The following is a 22,421-nucleotide window of genomic DNA, read 5'->3' as shown; positions in this document are numbered from 1 at the left end:
TGTTTTATCTGTTTAACTGATTTTATGTAAAGCACTTTGAATTGCCCTGTTGCTGAAATGTGCTATACAAATAAAGCTCCCTTGCCTTGCCTATGTGGAGCAAGACTCTTTGTGGCCTGACAAGAAGGATTTTCAGGTGATTTCATGATATCATCATCTACCATGCAAGGTAAAACCAATTCAGACCTAAATTAAAAATGTACACATTTAGCAACAGAATGAGATAAAACTCAGAGCACTGGCAAAGATAGGGATCCACTTTATTATATATTACAGCTTTTTCACAAATCATTCAACAATATTCAAATAGTATTTTCTTTAGAGGTGAATTACTTAAACACAATTTGCAGGATGCTTTATGTTATACTATGTCCATGGCCATATTGACTGTTTGTGAATTCAATGTGGCCTCCAGTTTTTTATGTTTTTTGTTTTTTTTTGTCACAGTTGACCTTCATTTCTTTGCTGTTGGATATTTTGTACCAATTGACTAGTGTTCACTAAACATGTCTCCTAAACAACAACTGTCCAAGCATAATTTAGAAACAGTAGCAAGGCACTTCAGGTCTGTCGAGTGTTGGATTTCTTCACATACAAGACCAAATCAGTTTACCGCTGTCTGCATCTAAGGAATAAGAATTTTGAATGGTAAATATTCTACGACTTGTTATTGTAAAATGTGTGTCATGTGCAAGTGGAAAGCTTGATCAGCGTAGCAACAGTGACTAAGGGGTCGGGACTTAGGAATTGATCCGTTTTTTAGTTTTTAACATCTGTAAGGCTTTTTAAACCCTTGCTGGCACTACAAATGGACATGCACTCATTCACTATTTTAGGACATGTGCAATTAACCTGTCATTCCTCCTTGAATGGTAATGGTATTGAATGTTGATTGTGTCCCAGCAGAAAATATTGTTTATTAAGAAATAAAAGAATCAAGGGTCAACGTTTAACGCTTTAAATGTGAGTTTCAAAAGCTTCTGTCTGCCTTTTAGTTGGACTAAAAGATGTTGAGGCATCTTTCACAGAAGGACTCATCTGATCTTCAGGCTCGGTTATCTGCAGGTCACACACTGAGAATGGACCTCTATGTTCAGGCTTCCAGTCTTCTCTCAACATTTTGTAAAAATCTGTGCTGGCCTCTTCATGACTCATACTGTGCACCTGAAATAGAAACAGACACAATGGTTTTTAGGTTCATGCATTTATAAGAGAAGCAAGAGAAAAAAGTCTAAACTAGCAGCTCTTTCTAATCCGTTTCTATTGGTTTTCATTTAGGACGGATTTCAGCTCACCGTGAAATTGATTGAAATTAGTTCCGCATGCGGCTGCTTAAGGTTTGCGGTGGGATAAATATTCATTGTGTGTCTGATTATAATGATCACTAATCATTTTGGATTGCATGGCAATTTCAATCACCTGCTATACAATTCTGGTGAGACCTTTGGGCTTAGCAACATAATTTTGATGCCCAAAACTGATTTTTTTGTCTGCTACATGGTCTAAATTGTCAGGGGCAAGAACTCTGGTCTTTTTTGGTTTGATTGATTTACTTGATGATTAAAAAAAGCACATATAACACTGCCAAGCAGTAATTTTATGGGCCAACATTAAAATACTCTGATTACCTTATGTCCATTGTGAGCCTCCAGTAAAACACTCATCACGCCACAAGAAAAGACAGCACAAGAATTGAGACAACAGGTGCAGACAATAAAATCAACATAAGATAGCAGCGAAGCAGTAGCTATGTCAACTTGCTATTAGTTGTGTTGGTAATAAAAACAAAAAATTAGAGGAGAAACTGAAAATTCTACATAGTATTTTTTAGCTATTTCTTTAAGGCCACAGTAAATGTGTTCAGTGAAACACTTCAGTGTGTGTGTTTGTTTCAGCTTTTTGGTTGGATTATTCCGCTGCGTATGCCCATTTGTTCACATCAAAACATTTATTTCTGCAGACTGTGGAGGTTATACCAGCCAGTATCATGTTGTACTCATGAGGCTGACTTTATAATGGGATTTGTGTCATTGATCACCACACTGTCTAACATAAGAAAAAGAGTTCCCTTTCAGATTCACTTGCTTGGTTGTATTCTGAGGTGCAGTGACCAGTGCTAAAGGAAGTGGCAGCAGAATATTTTCCAATTTCTAGAAAGGCTGTGAAAGAGTTTATAAGTCTTTTACACGTCGGTGAGGCTCTTCCACATGGACAAAATTAAAGCCAAAGAGAGGATTTGACAATCGTGGAGATGGCACATAGTTCAGTTACACACAGCATTTATTAATAATGCATTAGAGGTGTGTAGAAGTGTTTGGTGTTTCACAAAGCAACCCAGCACTCAGTCAAAACAAGCCAACTGCAGCATAAAGGTGGTTCGGGTGTTGAATACAAACACCTTGATCAAACAGTGCATCATTTCTCTTCCTTTGTTATGTTATGTTTTGTTTTGAGGCTCAACCCACACAATACGGTTAACTATTCCTCTGCCAGTGCCGGTAGAGACAGCATCTTTGACACATCTGTGTTCAAACCTGCTGTGTTTAATTCTGTCAGCCTTTGTACACTGAGCGGGATGTGCAAACTTCATTCCCAAGTTAAAGGTGCCTTGTAGAGTAGTATCTTAAACGAGCAAAAGTTATGTTTGAATTGTATATAATGTCCTTGCTCATAAAACATGTGCAAAGCTGATTTAGATGTATAATGATGCTGCAGTGTTTACATTCATGTTTGCTTGCTAACAGTCTGCTTCTTCCTTGCTGCAAGTCCTCCCGCATTACCGCCACCTGTCGATCAGTAAAACAGTGTGAAACCACCTAAAAGGATGTTGTATTGCCCTCCTGCCGTGTGTAGATGAAATCAAACAAACCGGGAACCCACTCATAAATACATTGCTCTATAGTGCTGCTAGTGGTAAAAAAAACTCCACAGTGTACCTGCACAAAATTTATCTACAAATACTTAAAATGAAGAATACTGCCATCCTAGATACAACAGTCAATTAAGATGATAAATGAAGAAGAAATGTAGACACATAGACATCCAGCAAGGAGAGGCAGATGAAAGGTCTGGCAGGAAACTCTTAGGACAATGGAAATATAAAGCACTGCTGTGCAAAGTCAAAAGAAAGACTAAAATGATAGTAAGCTGCGAAAATCTAATTAAATGCATATTATCTCTCTAAGTGCTTTTTTCTTTCTTTCTGATTGACTGACCTTTTGACCATCTTTATCTGCTTTCTTTTCCTGCCTTCAACAGCTCTTGTCTCTAGGTCTTTACCTTTAGAATTGTATTGAAACACGTAATCAAGAGATGCACTGCACAGCAATATAGAGAGGTGTATTATGTCTTTTGTACTTTCAAACAGACACTTGTAGTTATGGCGATTCAAGAGTGTGGCTCTAAAGACACCCTTGTCTGTGATTGTTGAGTTGGGATTGGTTCATGAAATTGCAAAACAAACTAGAGACCAACATGAAGGGATTAGCCTACACCAGCTGCGACACCAAATCAGACCAGGGCTGTAGATTGGGGGTGTGGGGTCAATGGCCCATTTCCGTCCTTCATACTTCCAGCGCCCTTGTCCAAACTAGCGATGGCCAAATGAAGCTTCGTGAACCAGTGTCTGAGTCCCCTAAATGCCGCTCTCTGTCCAACAATTGGTAGAGAATACACTGAATTGTGGGCTCAGGAAATAAAGACACTGCTTCAAGAAGCTTCATTTGGCCACCACTTGTTCAAACTCAAGCTATCTTCAAAAACAATCTTCATTTTGATGTTAACTGCACACCCGCAAAGTTTTGTGACTGCACCTTTCATGGTTGACACTATCACAGTGACAATATCTGACCACAGACAGACAGACATACAAACACCTGGCAAAGTCTTCAAATCTGTTTCTGTGGTAGTATCACTGCAGTAGTCTCAAGGACCACTATTTGCCATGATGACACACACACACACACACACACACACACACACACATGCAAGGTGAAAACAATACCATTTGTTGCTGCCACAGCTGGTGATCAAGCATCAATTTGAAAGTAAAACCATTTTTCTTTACCTGTGCCGCCACAGTAGTTGGCAGCTGACGGTGGAGGCTCGGTGTCTCGGCTCTGAGCAATTTGCACTGCAGCTCGCTAGGTGCAGTTACTGATACAGCATTTTAAAAAGAACTCTCGTTAGTTGCTAAAGTTTCTTCCTGGTCTCTTGTTTGTTTTGGCTTTCAGCTTTTTTATCCATGGTAACAAGGACATTTTCAATCTTTTCTCAACGTCAAGCTTTGTGTTCACACAGAGACACTACGCAGTTCACCTCCTGATGGCTCTTCTCTTTTTTTATTCACAGTTCCACGGGACAAACTAAAGAAGATCCATCTGACTGAGATCTGAAATATTGTGATATATGGATTGAGATGCTGGCAAAATTAGAATTAAGTACGAGACCATAACAGGAAAGAGGCAGGGGCAAAGAGAAAATAATGTTCTTGAATTCTTGACTGTGGGCTCCTAGGCAAAGTATTAGTTTCCATTTATCCATAAATTGTTATTCTCGTGTTGCTAATTATCGCCACATCATTTATTTCTACCAAAGACTAGAAAAGGTACCCAGAAATGAAATAAAAATACATTTTACTGCTGAGTTAAAGAACGCTCATTACTTCATGAACATGACGAGAATAAGAACATTCATCAGCCAGTCAGGGATTAGACCTTACACAAAAGAACGTAGTACAAGAAGATTTTTCAAGCATTAACATCACCTAAAAGGTAGAAATCCAACAAATTGCAATCAAAGTCAGTACCAACATTCGCTAAAATCGTATTTAAAATCACATCTCACTTATTTAGTTGGCAACAGCACTTTGTTGTTTTAGTTTTCCAGGGAGTGGTGTACTCATGACTATTTCTAGGGTTGGTGCAGTCCTGAAGTCTCCAATGGCAGTCTGGAAACCTTTATATCGTTATCAATGTGTTAATTTTAGAAGATTAAATGTGTTAATTGGTGAGCTTTAGAGATGCTGCTGGGCGGATTTTGTTACTGGCCAACAGATACAGGCAACCTGTTTCCATCTGTTTCCAGTCTTCATGCTAAGCTAAGCTAACCAGCTGCTGTCTGTAGCTTCATATTCACTGTACAAACTGAGAATGATATTGTTCTTCTCATCTAACTCTTGGCAAGAAGGTGAATAAGCATGATTCCTGACATGTGGAAATATCCTTTCAATGATCACAATTTGAAACCCCACACCTACATATAAAAATGAATGTTCATGTGTGTAACACGTGTACATAGATTTTGAAGTTTTGTTTATCCTCACTCCAAACTGAGCAGAAATATTTGTTGGCATTGCACAACAACGTCAACAAATTAAACATAACCTTTAATGTAAACAACATGAGCTAAAATACATTATTAAGCATCTCATTGCATTATTCTGACTGTAATGGATCCAAAATCTGAGGTTAAAAGACAAGAGCAGGGCACCCACAGTCAACTGTGCCAAGGTAAGTGCTGATTACATCAAATGCTGGATATCAATGTCACAGGTTCCTAACACTCATCACATGAGAACAAACCTATAAACTAAATACAAGATTGCCTTGAAAATAAGCTAGCAATCATTTCTGCATCACAAATAATGCTATTGTTTTGTCTCTCTGGAGATTCCTTATCAAATGAAAAACTGTGTTTTAGGCCAATTTTTATGACATGGTTGAGGTTTAAGTGTTCTCTGTCTCATCAGAGTACATATATACATACATACTGATGGAATCCTGTTGACCTTGACATTTCATGTCATGTATTCAACAAAAAACAAGGTTGAGACTATAATTTTGCGTAAAGCTCAGTATTACAATTTGAAGGAGCTTTCATTAACATTTTGTGAAGTGGTCATAGCATAGAGGAAATTTAGTCTCTATGGTACCGACACAGGTCTCAATCAGGGTCATTGTCAGCAGTTGTCAGTGATCATTTAAAAAAAATTACACAGCTATGGAGTTAATACTACTGCCATGTGTGAAAAGGAAATGAAAACTGGCCTGATAAAGACGTTTTTAATATGGTAAATGTTTTATCCCAATATTAATGTGAAACAATGATGTTTGAACTCAATAAATAACAAATATGCATTTTTTACCATCTCTCATTGCTGTGTAAGACAAAAGGTGTGGCTGATAGTGATAGAGTGAAAAAGAATACTTAAACTGAGGTGACAAGCTGTTGTATGTTGTTGGAGTATTTTTTTATTTAACACTTTAAAAATGATACCTCACCCAATTACTGTTATCAAAAACTGCACTCTACACTGTTCCAATATTTTCCAGCAGGATGGAAAGCAGGCCACTTTTCACAGCTCTTCAGTTAAAGTACTTTGACAAGAAGAGGTGTGGAAACAGCTTGTGAAGGAAAAGAAGTTTGTCACCTTTAAGTTAAACATCTTTCGATGTCATTCCACAATAAATGAGGTGACTGTAGTTACAGAGATGGATGGAGGCTTGTCCACATTTTCTCACCATCACATTCATAATTTTAACTTTGAAGTTATACCTGATGTGTATTTGGAGTAATCTTACAGAGACACTGAATTATACGCTTAGTTGACACACTAAAGTGTAATGTCAAATCTATAATTTATCATGGGTTGGGTTCAAACTGAATGTGTGCCTATGTGTAGGCTTTTGTAAATGTTGGACATGGATCTGGCACTGGCTCAAACTTAAATACAGTATATGCCATGACAATAAACTGAAAGACAATTTGAAAATGGAATTTCCCTCTAAGTCAGTGTTTCTCAAATGGGGGTACGTAAGCATTTTTGCAAAATGTTTTTCAGATACAAGGTTGTTGTTACTTCTGCTTTCTGTTTTTTCTTCTAAGTTTTTGACGCCCTATTTGAAGTTACACTAGGACATTCGAATGCATCCCAGGGGGGCGGGAGGGAGGGAGACGAAACCCATGCAGAAACAGACACACACAACCATAGACACAAACAGACACACACACAAATAGACACAAGACAAGGGAACAAACCCCTGCGGGCCGCAGCACAAGGCTACAGCCCGGACCTCACTTAGTCAACGATGCTCCGCCAAGTGTCAGTTTGTCACCTTTTTTTTTTGAAGGTTTTGTCGTTTTTTTACCTATTCTGGCCTTTCTTCCTAACTTTTTTCTACTGTCTTTTTTTTCTGTCACTTTTACGAAGTTTGTTTCTTTAGGGATTTTTTGTCCCTTTTGTTGCCTTAGTATTCCCTTCCTTCCTCTGTTTTCTTCCTTCTTTCTACTGTGTATTTATCAAAGTTTTTATTGCTCTTTTAAAGTTTGTGTCTCTTTTTTCAAAGTTTTTGTCAGCATTTTTGACCTATTGTTGCCTTATTTTGTCAAGTTTCAGTTGTAACTGGTTTTCTGTTGGTGTTTCCTGTTTTATTTTGAAGTCTCTCTATTCCCTCATGTGTTGTCTTGTTTTACTTTGTCTTTTGGTTTTCCCGCCTTTGTAATTGTCTGATGTCTTTCACCTGTTCACCTGCCTGACAATCCTGACAATTTCCTTCTTTCTATCGTCTTTTTTTCTGCCTTTTTTCATTAGCATTTAAACGTTTTCCAGGTACAAGGCTGTTGTTTAGCAAATCTATCGCTGACATTGCTTTGTTGTTTCTCTTTCTATAGCCTTTTTTTCTATCAAAAATGATTCACACTGATTAGGGTGTACATCATTGAAAAAAGCTTGGGAACCACTGCACAGTCATTATTATTTAATAAAGCAAAAATGACAAGGTTGAAATATTTATAACAAAAATATTGTAGAAGGTAGAGACAAGAGCTCGCCAACAATTACCACAGGCAGAAAGGTGTTTTTAATTTGGTGCACATTTTTTAAACAATGTGTGTAGTCATAAACCCGTGATTAGGTCTGTTTCCCCAGACAGGTAACTGGCATTAAAAAACTATAACTTATGATCAAATATTCCACCCTCATGGTTCACCTACTATAATAGGTTTTTATTTAACTACAAGTTCTCTTCAGCAGATGATACTTGTTCTGTTATCACGTCACCAGATATAGTACAGTATTTAGACATGTTTGGAACATGCCAGGCATGTAGATGACAACCACAGAAGTGGAATGGAGTGTGATAAGTTTCTTTGCTAATTTTTATCATGAAATTCGTGACACAACTGTTGATTGATAAAAAAAAAGAAGAGATTTGCAATCACTTCAAATAAAACTACTGTTATGTGTGTCACCATATACTGTAGGTTTGAAAACACACTTTTTCTCCAGCCTACCTTTTTGTTGTCAGTCGGGTTCTTGGTGACAAACTGCCTGAAAGGGTTCGGGTGAAATTCTTTTTCATTCTCGACCATCAGTCTTGGACTGGCTGTCATTGGGCGAATAACCCCAGGTTTCGTCTAGAAGGAAAGATTCAGAGTTTGGCACTAGAGTGGAAATCATTTCTGCTTTCTTAGACACATCATCAGTGTTAGAGCAGTTGCAGTGGGAGACTAACTTGAATATTTACCTTTTCCGGATTCAAAAGCTTTCTTTCCACCCCAGTAGATGGGTGCAAGCTGCATACAGAAGCCTGAATAAACACAGAGGAAGAAAAACATTTAATTAGTGTCTCCCATAAACCTGAAATACTGATAAAAGAAGGCGCTTGAAGTGCTGAAGGTTATTGTAAAGGCAAGCAAAAGTATGAAATGATCCCAAAACCCTGAGCTATTCCTTTAATGTTGCACTTGGTCAGAGGTTGACAAACATCATACTGTAAGTTCTGTCTTTGACAGCATTTACCGTCCAAAGAGTGAGCCTTTCTTCATGCAGGCCACATCAACTCAGTTTTCAGATTTTTGAAGCAGTAAAATTCCCGATAGGAAATCTCCTCTTCAAATCTTTGAGGTGTAGCTCACAATACACAATGCAGAAAAAAGTGTGTTGAATGATAAAATGTTGATTCGTCATAACATACTGCACTGTCAGTAGTGGATCCCAAGAGAGTAAAATCCAGGGGAAAATGCTTGCCTTAAAACAAAACTATCTTACTCTCATCTATCTTAAACTTATCTCACTCACATATTTGGTTTCACGTCCCAAGGATTGTGTTGATGATGAGTTGTTCTGCTGAAAGTAAAGAAGGAAAGATTGAAACCTCTTCTGTTGGAAAATTGTAAAGATGTCATGTGAAAATGACTTATGTTTTTTTTCCCCCTAAAAACCAGGAAGAGCTTTCTCCCTTGATGAATTATGAACAGATGTGTTTTCATTTCTCGTCCTAATGATTATATGGTCAGAATTCACTTTTATCTCCCATCCAATTGGTTTTCCAGTGCAACACAGCACATATCACTGGTTGCCATGGCCTGAAGGTCACTACAGTTGTGCTTTTGCTACTTTCTATTTAACTGAACTTTATTGATTTACAATAGTTGGTATAACTGTATTGTAGCTTCTCTACTACTTCCTGCATGCCGTTGGTGAGAGATGTTATTCCTTTAGTCCGCTTAAGTGGCAAAATCAGTTTAGGAGCTTGCCATTTTTGTCACATGCTGTTAAAGATACACACTTTACCTTCAGATCAATGTTTGTAGTCGATGACCTGGAGGGCTGCTGTGAGCGGGATGTTATGCTCTTGAAGTAAAAAAAACAACACACTCTTAATATTCAATGGACAAACGAATCAACATTTGCAAATAATCCTTTGAACTCACTGGTGGAATGGAATCTGCCAATATCTCATCAATAACTGCATAAAGAGCTTCTGACTGCTGCCGGAGCTCAGTGGGTGAGCACATCTGTAGAACATGATTTATGTTAACAGACAGTTGTGTGAAGCATGCAGTGCAAACCAGCAGTAATGTGTTCAGTAGTACCTCAGCGTGGGTGTCTGCAACACCTCTGTCCAACCTGTAACACGGACTCTCTTCTCTCTCTACCTGCTCGTCTATTGTCTATAAATGCAAAGCAGAGTGGACAGATTGAGCTCCTTGCCAAGACTGGTGGTCTCTGTGAGGGATTACACAGGAGGCTTAGACATTGCAGCAACTCTTCAATTCATATTCATCCACTCTGTATTCTTCTCAGACATCTCTCCCTCCTCTGCAGCTCTAATTGTACCACGCTGCAGTATAAATGACACAGCAACATGCCGTGTTTCTCTTTGAGTCTGTTTTAACTTTCACAAGGATTTAAAAATGAGGCGTCTTGCTTCATTGCCTGTAAATCCTTCAAAAAAATGTGTTTCTCTATAAAGGCTGATGAGTGGACTTATACCTTGTGAGTTTATTCCTGTTTCACATTCACCTCGTAATGGTCCAGATGGTAACATTTGAGTGCCTGCATCAGGCTTGCATAAGGGCTTCGTGTGGATGGTTGTTAGAAGGATAAGAAGAGGAGTCAGTTGGACAGAGTCGTTAACTCACCTGCTGATCCAACAGAAGGGTGTTTGTGGGAATTGCAGCAAACGATTTGTAGCTTAACTTTATCTTGTGTGTCTGGGGTACGTGGAGAGAGCAGACAGTAAAGTTAAAATTAATTCAAATTTCTGCATTTTACTACAGATAAAATAAAACACCTTGTGTAAATTCATCATGTGCGTTTTACATTTATTTGGGCATGCTTTATCTCACACTGCCGCAGGCTACTAATCATGCAAAACCCCGCTCAAGACGCCCAACAGTTAAGTTACAACTAACTTTTTCACACTGAAAGGCAACATGGCTGTGTCACACATTGACTTATATTTCCCTTCTTGCACTGAATAAATTGGATTTTGCGATGGTTAACATTCAGATGTTACTTAACTTCAAGCGTGTATTTTTGGCCTAGAAACCAGAGTTTGAAAAGTCTGCTATATCAGTTGCATGATGATGGCTCCCTCTTGTTTTAACTCATGCCATTTCAGATATGTCAGCCATTACATCTGAAATATCTGCAAAGCAAAGATCTATAACAACATCAATAAAAAGTATGTGGCAAACATACTGTAAACAGAAATCTAAAAGCAGAGAACAGCGCTTGATATCCAGCTATCAAGTGAGCTATCTGTTTTTAACTACATGGCAGAACAACATGTCACAAGGAGCATAATAAATAATGTTCACAGTTAAACCATGCATATGGCAAGCAGAGCTGCTACCTTTCTTTTTTTACCCTCCCTGTCACAGCAGAGTGATATTCCACTCCCAGGCCTTGGGGAGGGCGTGGAGCGCATGGAGAGAGAAGGGGACTGGCGGAAGTCTCTGATTGGTGGAACAGGAGAGGGCGTAGGCGTGAACGAGTTAGTGGGTGAGGGCCATCCGGGAAAAGCCATGGGTGTGTAGTGGGAAGGAGACAAACAGTGAGTTCTGTGAAAACCAGCTGATTTTTTGTAATCAGGGCAGCTCGTCCCTGACTCACACCTTTCTGTGGTGTTTTGTGCAGACGGTGATGCTGTGTCACAGAAAATTGTGGCACCTGGTGAGAGTGATTGAGAAGGCTTAAGCCGAGGAGGAGAAACAGAGGGAGACCTCAGTTGTTGAGAAAGCGAGCGAAGACTTGAGAGAGATGAATTTGGCAGGGGACTCCATTCATGGGACACAGAGGTCCCTAACTTAATATCTTTAGGGGATGGGGAGATTACTTTTTTAATGTTGTTATCTGCGAGGCCCATGAGGTAAATGTCAGTGTTGATGGGCTTTAACTCGTGGGATTTGGAAATGGACATGTGTGGGTGTTGCAACTTTTTGGAAGTTGCACAGTCCATTCTTTTATGCTGTAGTGGGGAAACAGAATTGAAGTTTGTGCAAAATAGAGGCAGTGGCACTTTCGGGAGTGTGCTCTTTACAGCTGGTGGTGAAATAACCTGCTCCCATCTAGGCACACTGCTTGAGCATCTTTTTGCTTGAGGGCATGTTCTACTGAGCTCATTTGACTGCACAGGTGGAGGAGATATGACACTTCTATTACTCGGCCTGTGAGCGTGGCTCTGACCATCTACAGATGTTGATGAGGAGAACCGAGAGGAAAACTCAAGGGGAATGGAGGCCACACTGGAGGCTGCTGAGCAAGCTTTACAAGAGGACACGGTCACGGGGCTAACAGGCCAGCAGGGGGTGTAAGGCCTCTGCAGAGCAGGGGACAGGACAGGAAGACGGCCTTTTCTTAGGATGGCAGTGAGGAGGGAGAGTCGGGTGAGAGGAGGCCGGTGCCGGGGACGAGGTGACTGGGGACAGACAGAGGAGGACAGGCTCTCGCAGGATGAGAAATAGGGGGTGTGGACCAGACTAGAACCAGGAGCGAGAAAATGCCTCTTGATCTGGACGACCGCAGGGGAGAAGATGCCGGAGCGGACAGAAGAGCAGGGAGAAACAGTGTGGCTGAAAGAAACAGGAGAGGTGAGAGAGGAAAGCTGCACAGCCGACCAGCTCTTCTCTCTCTCCAAGTCCTCTGAAAGGATGGACTCTCTGGATGAAGCCGGTGTGAGGAACAGATCTGCAGAGTTTGTGGGGCTCAGTCTGTCTTCTGACACAGACGCTATATTTGCAAAGAAACCCGAGCTAACCTCAGTAAGTCCAGAGGTATAGTGACTCTGCCCCTGGGAAATGCCCCTGTGTTTATCAACGGCTGTTTCCATAGAGGCTGTCCCGGCAGCTACGTGGTTGAGGGTATTTTCAGACTGAACGCTGACTGAAGGAGAGGCTTCGGTTTGAGAGAGGCTCACGTGATCCGGTGAAGGCTGAAAAACAAATAAGCAAAGAGTGATTAGTTGTTTTTATGTGTTTCACTTTAAATTCTTAAAAAGCTAGCTTGACCAAAATGTGTGCAGAGAAAAAGAAAAAACTTTGATGAAGTCTATATCTGACACAAACATAACAAACCCATTATAGAGTAGAATTAATAAACCTGTTTGGTTGACTATATTATTGACTACATTCTAATTATACTTCTTAAATTTGAAAGGGAATGAATTTCCAACTTGGACTGTTACATTAAGTTATTTTCTGCCCTGACAATACCTGTATGTCTTGATAAGAGTATAGTTATCCAGCAAATATATAGACAGATATATTCCACACACACTCATGCACAGAAATGTGAATATGTCAGTAATAAAGCCTTCAGTCATAGTTTCCACATAGCATAAAGAGTGTGCGAGTTGTACTTACTTGGAGTTTTGTCCCTGGTTGGATTGTGTTTCCGGCTCCTCCCTCTGCATAGTCTTTGACTAAGACTATCTCTGCTTTGAGGATCTCCCCGTCCGACATGATCTCCCCGGCTGTCTTCTCATGGGACACTGTTAAGTTCTGACAGGAGAAAATTAGGCAAATGTTTAGAAGGAACTGAGCAAGTGAAACCTGAGAAAACACAAGGTGAACTTCAGTGAGCCTCTCTGAGCTCAGGGGGTGTGCTTGGTTTCACCACACCACATGCCAGCACCACACATAAAATACATATGTACTCGTACGTGTCCTGCTGACGTCAAGGTTTTACTATTCTCATCTTCAGAAGTGAGCAACTGAGAAGAAGCCTGCCAATGCACACTAATTTAACTCTAGCTCAGCATGGTCCCAGATCTATTTAATTCATCAAATTTGAAAATTCAAGCATTTGTGTCTCAAAACCAATACAACTAGGGGTTACAGCTAAAAAGCATAACCTTCTGCAGGATAAGGTGCTTAAAATAGTGCTTAAACTACAACCAAGATGACAGAGAGTCCAGAGACTTGCATGTGTGTGATGTTACCACACATTACCGTTGTGTAAACAGCTGATGTTGTTGACTGACCAGGGAACATCCTCGATAATTTGTTGCATTGCCTGTGAAGCACAGAAGTACTCTAGAGTAGAAGTACTGTATTAGAGGGTAACAGGTACTTAACTTAATTAATTCTGACTTCTGATATCTAGACCCTGGAATATTATATCAGTAGGTGGTAAAATAAATCTTTACATTCACTATGTATTACCTTGTGTTCACTCATATTTCGTTACCAAAAGCATGTTAAACTGTATGATGTAGCCTAATACATGTATGTCATTTTGGGAAATACATACTGAAAGTTAGATGAGAAGATCAATGCCAATCTCTCTATATGTTAAATATGATGCGAGCCAGCAGTCAGTTAGCTTAGCTTAGCATTAAGACTTGAAACAGGGAGACAGCTAGCCTAGCTTGGCCTATAGATACCTAAAAGATGAATCCACCTATTTAAATTACACATTAGAGTATGATGGGAACACACGGATTTTTGCTAAATTAACATTATTTATATTCACTCCACTTTGTTTAGGTTTAATTTCCCCAGTGAAAACAGACTTTAATATCAATGTCCCACAGATCAAAAACGGGTGTAACTGCGATGCAATTTGATATTATTTGACCAAAATATATATTCAGGCTATACATCCCATAGAATAGGATTAAAATAGTTGTGTTTTATTGAATGTGTATGAATTTGGTTCAAAACAATAGTAATACATGACATTTAAGTGAAGCTATAGAGAGTAAGTGAATATGACACGCATCATTCCTGACATGAACTACCACATTTACGGTAATTATGATCCTAAAAATACACATGACACCATATTATAATGAGACCCTTCAGCTTTTGAAATGAAAATGTTCTCAGTGCTTTTCTGTTCCCTAACTGTAGATTAGAGTTATTTAAATAAATGACAGGCTGCCAAAATGACACTTGTTCATAGGACTGTATTTAACATCCTAAAACTGGCACTTCATGTTGATGTTATCACCACGTATCGCGTGTCTAAAGCAGTTATATTAAGAAAAGGATTAAAGGTAGAAAGGACTCTGACAACTGGCTGGAATTAAAGTTTTCCAAAATGAAATTTAAATCTGTTTCACTGAAAAAGCCATTAGAGTATTTCAGATGAACAGTAAGTTTTTGCAAGAGTGATAAATTCTAGCTATTTTTTAATGAATTGCCTATATTTGCTATTTAATCCTATTTGGCGTGGCTGTGTTTCTAGGCAAAGATTTGTTTAATTTATTCTGGTTGTTACTCATTAGCTTGAAACTAAACCAAAATGTGTCACAAACAGGTATTTCAAAAAGGAAATGTCTGCTGCTACTTCAACTAAATCAGTCTGTTTAAAGATTTGTGATGTACAATTAGTAAACACTAACAAAAAGAAAAAATCTTATTTGAAGCAAGAAAATAATTAGACAGGGAAGCTGAAGAATTGTGCCTTGGTGGCCTACCTTATATTTCAGATCCATGGTGTCCACTCAGAATGCAAACTGATAATTGCCACGTGAGGTTAACATCTCGAACGTGAAATGAATACTGCAAATTCATTTCTTTTGATTAGGACATATTTAGAAGTGCATGCTGGTCTGAATCACAGTGGTGGATTAATGAGCTGGCATCTAAGTATGGCAGGAAGTGTTACTAATCTGTAATGCCTTAAAGCGACTACCAGTAAATGTAGTGCAGCAGTACCAAAAGCAGGTGTGAGAAAGCAAAAAAAATGATTTTGTGCCACAACTCAGGATTAGTCCCAACTCAATAGACTAAAGGTATTCTCACCTGACTTGACTCTGAGTAACATCATCATTAGTTTTGGTATGCATTGAACAAAAAAAGATGCAACATATTAGTGAATGAGCCTTCTAATTTGTTATCGTTGGGGTCAAGCCAGATTAGCTTTTTCCTGGTTTCCAGTCTTTATGATAAGCTGAACTAACCGGTTGCTGGAGGTAGCTTCCCATTAAACCTGCAGACATAAGAGTGGTATCAAGCTTCTTATCTATCTCTAGGCAAGTAACCTTTTTGTTTATGTCACATTCATACAGTTTAACATGCTTAGTAACACAATGTGAACACACAACACAAGAATGCGCATTTGTTGTCAGTGGTGGGAAGGTCCTGAGTTCAACATTTACTCAACTGATGTACAATTTTGAGGTACAATTACTTTACTTCAGTATTTCTACTTCATGCTAGTTTATACTTTTACTCCCCTACATTACAGCAGGAAATATTGTATTTTTGAATCCTCTATGACAGTCTAATTACTTTACGGATAAGATTTAATAAAAAAACAACTCATCACGTCATAAAATATGACATGTTTATTGACGAAATTGCCAATTGCTATGTGAAATAGAGTTTTTTTAAATTTTGCTTCAAATTCAAATTTGCTTCAGTTTGAACTACATGTTGTGCAATAATAATCCAACATTGTAATATGCTAATGTAGAAATATACGTAAACATCTGAAAGGTACCATTCTGCATAAGGAGTATTTTTACTTTTGATTCACTGTCAAACGTCAATTAAAACTTTGAATTTGAGACTTATATTGTGGTATTTCTACGTTTGCAAGACCTAAGCAAAGGATTTTAGTGCCCACTGCTAGTTAGAAACCAACAAAGTGTCATCAAAACCAAAACTTGTCAGTTTATAACATGAAGGGCTTTAGGTAACAGCAGGGTGGGGGGTTTGAGAGACTAATGGTGCCACCCCTGTGAGAAGATCTTTGAAGTCTAACTCCAGGCAGCAGAAGAAGTTGGCTATCCAGAGGCCCCCAGAGCTGTGGCGCTGCCATGATGTTTATGCTGGATAAACATCCTAAAGCAAATTAACCCCTTCAACACCACAGGGTGTTGGGCGTTCACACCAGACCCCAGGATGATAGCTTTCAAGAACTTTTGGTTGAACATTTTTAGTTTGGGTGCATCAATGTAACCTACATAAAGTTGAATCCAAGATCAGAAAAATAACTTTAAAAGGATCTGTCAAAAGAAAACAAATGGCAAAGAAATATTAATGCCATGTGTGTTTTCTGATGGTATTTGCCTTTCAAACATTTTTTATTTATCATTATCATTATTATTATCATCATTATCAGTTTTATTCAATGTCCGGTAAAAAAAATAAAGGCCTTCTTCCATGTGTATAAAGCACTTGATATACTGTTTATATGGATGATTTTAAATTATATCAATCAATAGTAGTCATCCATTAGAAGGAAGTAATGGTGCAATTGCTCAAATACCGCAGGTGAGAGTGAGATTGATTCTTCCGAAGGAGCAATGGTGTTTCCTCGTCTTTAATTCACTGACATGATCACTGGAAAATAGGGTCGTTTAAAAAGGTAGGAAAGTTCAATTCACAATAAAGAGGAATCTCAGGTTCATTGTGTCGGCCAAAATTGTTATTGAGTTTACTGCAAACTCAGATTTAGTCTCTATTGTTGAAACTGCTTGAATGAATAGTAATAAAAGTGAAATTACTTTGCAATATAAAGTATTGTTAGTCCAGGCTCATAAAGGTTGATCAAAATCAATGTCATTTAGAGAATAAATGGATAGTGTGGAACAGAAAGTCACATCTGTCACATCTAATATAAGAAGAAAGTGGTCACATTGATATTCTTATACAGGGATGGTTTGGGTGCGTTTAAGCTGGTGATTTTAGCAAGTGGCACGAGGCTGTGGCCTCAAAAAAAAGATCACATAACTTTAAGCAGACAGGCAGAGTGGCTTCGGATAAGCGGACGAAGATGGATGGATGAATTTCCCCTAAAGTATAGAACATAAGTAAGTTTATTTACCTGGAGCTAGTCTCGCTTTGCAAACAGACAGTGATGTAAAAGAACACTACAAGCACCAGGTGACAATACAAAGACAAGTCAATTAGCTAAAGCAACAGATTACGGTCATTCAATTGTGTTACAGAGCAAGAAAACCTGTGTGTGTGTGTGTGTGTGTGTGTGTGTGTGTGTGTGTGTGTGTGTGTGTGTGTGTGTGTGTGTGTGTGTGTGTGTGTGTGTGTGTGTGTGTGTGTGTGTGTGTGTGTGTTTGCTGCTGTACCTTATTTGTTTTTTCTGTCAAAGCTCCAGATCTCTCCTCCTCAGTAACAATGTTTTTAATTGGTAATTTCTGCACCACTGGCATAAACGTGAAAATACGATGAGATGGCACTCCTTTTGAACCCTGTAAAACAGAAAGGAGAGGTAGGACTACAAGATGTCCACACGTTACAAGATGTTGATTTTAATTTCTAATATTCTTGAAGATTGTTTACTTAATAAATGATGAGTCATGCACAATGGGACTTTTTTTATCTGTTCACATTTTAGGTGTCAAGGCAAGCTCTCCATAAAATCAATGTTTCAGTCACTCACAGTTGAATACCACTGCATTTTAGCTTCTTTCTATAGCCCGCCACTAATGAACCATCCTCACACGCACACAAAGATCAGGCACACACCCTGACTCAATGAGGAGGGATGAATTGCAAATACCGTAAATCAGCTCATGTTTTCGTCTGCTTGAGGCACCTTACCACACACATTTACTTTTGCTGTTAGTTTGGGCGACAAATGCTGAATATTATGCAGAAACTCTGTAATAAGAAGCCAAAGATGCTTCTCTACGTTAAACAACCTGAGCTGCTTTGTAATCTGTGGGTCTTTTCCACTGCAGGAACTAAACAACTTAATGTAGCTAAAGCAATTCTGGGGCGGTTTGTCCAGCAAGCAAGTTCACGGAGATAATTTTCCGTGCTGTTTAGGAGAGCAGTCTACATTGTTCCAGGTACTCTGGCAGCTTTGCTGGTGGTGCTGTCAACAATGATTTGTCAAGCAATTGTGTTATCACATCATTAACAAATACATATGTATTTTGTTGCCGTACATAAAACGTAAGCCAGCCTTTTTCCAGTATTTATTACATATGGTGAGCTGATTGCCTGCTGGTTGTAGCTTCATATTAAGCATAAATATCTGACAGTAGTACTGATCTTCAGTCTCATCTAGCTCCCTGAAAGAAATAAGCCAAAAATATTGAGAAAAGAAAATATTTTGTTGAATTAGCACCAATTTTTGAGTGATGCAAATGCAGTGAGAGCTTGCTTGATGAAAAGGAGATTTCTGTGTTAAACAGCCTTCTGGTGCATCAACTCCTGACTGATGACAAGCTTTTATAAAAAGATCCAGGGTGCTATAAAACTTTTTTTTAGTAAACGTTTTAGCTTATTATCCAAGCCAAACAGATACATGGTATCCTCTGTAAAACTGAATACACAGCTTTTCCTAAACCTGCATAGCTCAGTGGGTAGCCCGCGTACATCGCAACATTCACACCATCAGCAATAATGGGTCCATTTTCAGCACCCATGCTAAGATGCATGAAACATCTATGTGTGTCCAGCTGCTAAGCTTACATTAAATTGCATCTGCGGAGACGACTGTCTATTTGTTGTAGGCTATATAAATGTGAGCAATGTGGGGGAAAAACCAACCAGGAGTCTGTACGGCTGGTTAAATATAAATAATAAAATATATATTGTTTTTCCTCAGTCAATATTTAGACATATATATTTTATTATGTGTCTTGCATGATGCACAAAGTAAGAAATGATAAGTAACTGCTCTGTAAACATCAATGGAGTAGTCCCAGTAGAAGCCACAGCATGTCATTCAAATCAAACATGTACTCTCACATTTTAAAATTGAACTTCTGAGAAATCGTAATTTGTATTCATCTTGGTAATCATTTTGTTTTGATGCTGCTTATGCATCTTTGTCAAATATTTAATCTAACATAAATAAGTCTACATTACATTGACTATGTCCACATCAACCAGCGGAATCTCCAGAATTTCAAGTATGTGCTGCAATAAGCTCCACTGATTAGTGAAATAACTTTCAGTGCCCTTACGCTCCAGTTTGAATGTTGCAGCTGATCTGTGAACACTGTGCAGAGAAGAATCGTGATCAGTTACACTCTCTCTCTCTCTCTCTTTCTCTCTCTCTCTCTATCTCTCTCTTTTTCTCTCTCTTTGTAATTTCTGTGTAAACCAGTAATTGTAGACCATATGAGGCTGTGTATGTGTGTGTGTGTGTGTGTGTGTGTGTGTGTGTGTGTGTGTGTGTGTGTGTGTGTGTGTGTGTGTGTTACTCATCTGGATTTAAATGAAGCAAAGGTCTTATGTCAAAACAACATTTCTGTATCAAAAGATACTGGTCTTATCCATGTGTCCACTTTGGCAATAACTGAAGGTCCAATATCATAATGTCTTTTCTGCCAGAAAATAATTTTTCATGTCAAATATGTGGCTTTTTGAGTTCAATATAGTATTGATCAGGACATCGGCCTTTCTGGGTCACTATATATCCTAAAGAAGCAGAAGGCAAACTTATGCAGCCATATTTAGTCTCTTAATCGCTGGTTTGATGTAACAAAGTACATTTAAATTTAGTATTTAAGTGTTATACAAATTCATAGTTATACTCCATTGCATTTCAAATATTGTACTTTTGATTGACTTCATTGATTTCATATCTATACTTGTTGGTTACTTTACAGCTTTGTATTTGAGATGATACGAAATATGAATTATGATTGATAAAGAAATAAGGAAAATACTACTAAATAATACTAAATGATAATTCAAATTTGCACCACATTCACTAGATATCTGTTACTACAATACACTTAAACTCTGAATGCCGAAGGTCTCTAGTTTGTCGTTGTAAAGTTTCATGAGGCTGCGATTATCCTCAAAACAGGTCATGTTATATGTGAGATAAAGTTTAAAAAAATGGTCCGACTAAAATAACCTGGCTGGTAGGGAATAACATCATCACACGTTTGGACTCATTCAAAAATAAACCATGTTAGAATAGGCGAAATTAACAGTTCACCGCATGCGAAGAACATCATGGTTTTTGGCCCAAACTGCATGGGATTAGCATCAAATGGGTACCCATTGAAGCTATTTCCAATCAAATATCTTGAGGTGAGAGGTCAGGGTACCCCTTCGTAAATGCTCATGCTATTTATATATTTATGTATTTCTTTTGGAGCTCCCTTTCCGACAAGCTAGCATCAAATGGTTGGTACCACTGAATGCATAAGATTGTCTAGTTACATAAGATACCAATGTCTTTTGAAAGATATTGTAAAGCCAATAGTTTTAAAACGGAGCCTGCTACAGCCTCTGACAGACAGTAAAGGGCGGCCCAAAAGAGTCGGGGCTGGAGTAGCCAGAAGCAACACCTCGACCAAGATATCTTCCTCAGAGATAACAGCGATTCTATAAGCAGCTATAAATAAAGAAACAGAACAAATGCCTTGACTAAAATAATCTTGTGCCATCTTATAAACTTGTTTATGTATTCATGTCCCATTGCAGCCTCCTTGTTTTCATGCCCTCTGTAGTCAAAGCAGAGTAACTTTAAACTGTGAAAGGTCAAAGCGAGCATTTCCTTTTTGCCCAACGGAGCCCTCTTGAATGTTTAATTGCGTTGAGTGTGGCCGAGGTCATGCCGTCCTCATGGATCACATTTCAAGTCACCACTGGCTCACTGTGCTACATGTTGCCTCACTGGGTGCGTGCTCTCACTCAGTTATTTCTTGAGGCATGTCAGACCCGTCCCAAAGACAGAACACAAGCAGCACTAAATCATTTCCTGAAGCAGACCACCCTCCATGGGGACCTTCAACAGGGACACTCATAAACAGTGAGAAAGTGACAAATGTACTTAAAACATACTGTTGAATGAATGCAAGAGATGTGATTCCTTGTGTAATTCTTCCTCTGTAGAAGCTGCTATACAAAACAAAATTTCAACTTCAAGCAGCACTCTATGCTTGCGTTAATCACATTCATTCATTCGTGTTTGCCTTTGATCATTTTCATTTCCCTGCCACATTGAGCATTGAGCATTGATCTTTAGAGGAAGCGCATAATTGCTATTGTAAATCTGAAACCGCTGTGCTCCACAGATGTTAAAATGCATATCTAAATAGCTCACGTTGTGCCACAGTAAAAGCATAAACAGTTGGGCGAGTCAGTAAGTAAAGAGTTTAATTACAGACAAACACACGACCCCTCCCTCCAGAGTAGATAGGGCGTGCAAATGTAGCCCACTGCCAGCTGCTACTGCTCCAGAGCACTCTGGGTTATCGCGCTCAGATTATAAACAAATGTTTTGATTCCAAGTCTCATACACAAGGATGAAAACAGGAACAAAAATGCACATGTTTCAGTCAACGTCTCTAATTAACAATTGCGCCATATTTAGGGAGAAAATGGCAGTGTAATCGAAAAAAACTATGATGAATATCTGTAAAATGCACAATTAAGGTATCAATATGACCTTGCAGTGCAGTGGCGAGAAAATAGCATAAAATAAATGAAAAATAATTGTATACTTGTAATTTTCAGAATACATTAACACTGATAAGATGCATTGACAGTTGTTGTTGTGAGCTCTTCTTTTAAATTCATCAGAAGGCAGTTTGGTGACTGTTTCTCATCCTTGTTTGACAGAAAATAAGAGGATTAGTATCAAGTGTCGAGTAGCAGTATACACTGTGTCTATGTGTTTATGTGTGACAGCCTGTAAGCTAGCAGTGAGGGGAAAGGGGCACAATGTGTGAGTGTGGTGGGGGGGGGGG

The 22,421-nt window shown here is 38.7% G+C and overlaps 1 protein-coding gene and 1 long non-coding RNA gene across 6 annotated transcripts in view; one reads left to right on the top strand and one right to left on the bottom strand.

Moving 5' to 3' along the window:
- Positions 1 to 2,322, top strand: part of LOC117960269 — a 4,048-nt gene extending 1,726 nt beyond the window's left edge. Inside the window, exons 2-3 of the long non-coding RNA XR_004660107.1 lie at positions 2,159 to 2,161; positions 2,312 to 2,322. This is a non-coding gene — a long non-coding RNA (uncharacterized LOC117960269). The remainder of the gene's footprint in view (positions 1 to 2,158; positions 2,162 to 2,311) is intronic.
- mlip (muscular LMNA-interacting protein) overlaps positions 237 to 22,421 on the bottom strand; it is a 22,622-nt gene continuing 437 nt past the window's right edge. Inside the window, exons 2-12 of one of the 5 annotated variants that reach the window (XM_034897944.1) lie at positions 17,826 to 17,948; positions 13,150 to 13,287; positions 11,142 to 12,719; positions 10,426 to 10,497; positions 9,877 to 9,954; positions 9,715 to 9,798; positions 9,575 to 9,634; positions 9,080 to 9,157; positions 8,526 to 8,588; positions 8,293 to 8,415; positions 237 to 1,164 (exon numbers count right to left, since the gene is read on the bottom strand). In XM_034897944.1, the coding sequence (XP_034753835.1) occupies positions 958 to 1,164; positions 8,293 to 8,415; positions 8,526 to 8,588; positions 9,080 to 9,157; positions 9,575 to 9,634; positions 9,715 to 9,798; positions 9,877 to 9,954; positions 10,426 to 10,497; positions 11,142 to 12,719; positions 13,150 to 13,287; positions 17,826 to 17,948 (2,604 nt within the window). In that variant the 3' untranslated portion in view covers positions 237 to 957. The remainder of the gene's footprint in view (positions 1,165 to 8,292; positions 8,416 to 8,525; positions 8,589 to 9,079; positions 9,158 to 9,574; positions 9,635 to 9,714; positions 9,799 to 9,876; positions 9,955 to 10,425; positions 10,498 to 11,141; positions 12,720 to 13,149; positions 13,288 to 17,825; positions 17,949 to 22,421) is intronic. The other 4 variants (XM_034897945.1, XM_034897946.1, XM_034897948.1 and 1 more) reach the window with 4 other exon arrangements.

This window comes from Etheostoma cragini, chromosome 17 (assembly GCF_013103735.1).
Source record: "Etheostoma cragini isolate CJK2018 chromosome 17, CSU_Ecrag_1.0, whole genome shotgun sequence".
NCBI classification, from domain to species: Eukaryota; Metazoa; Chordata; class Actinopteri; order Perciformes; family Percidae; genus Etheostoma; species Etheostoma cragini.
This window is presented reverse-complemented; position numbering and strand designations above follow the sequence as displayed.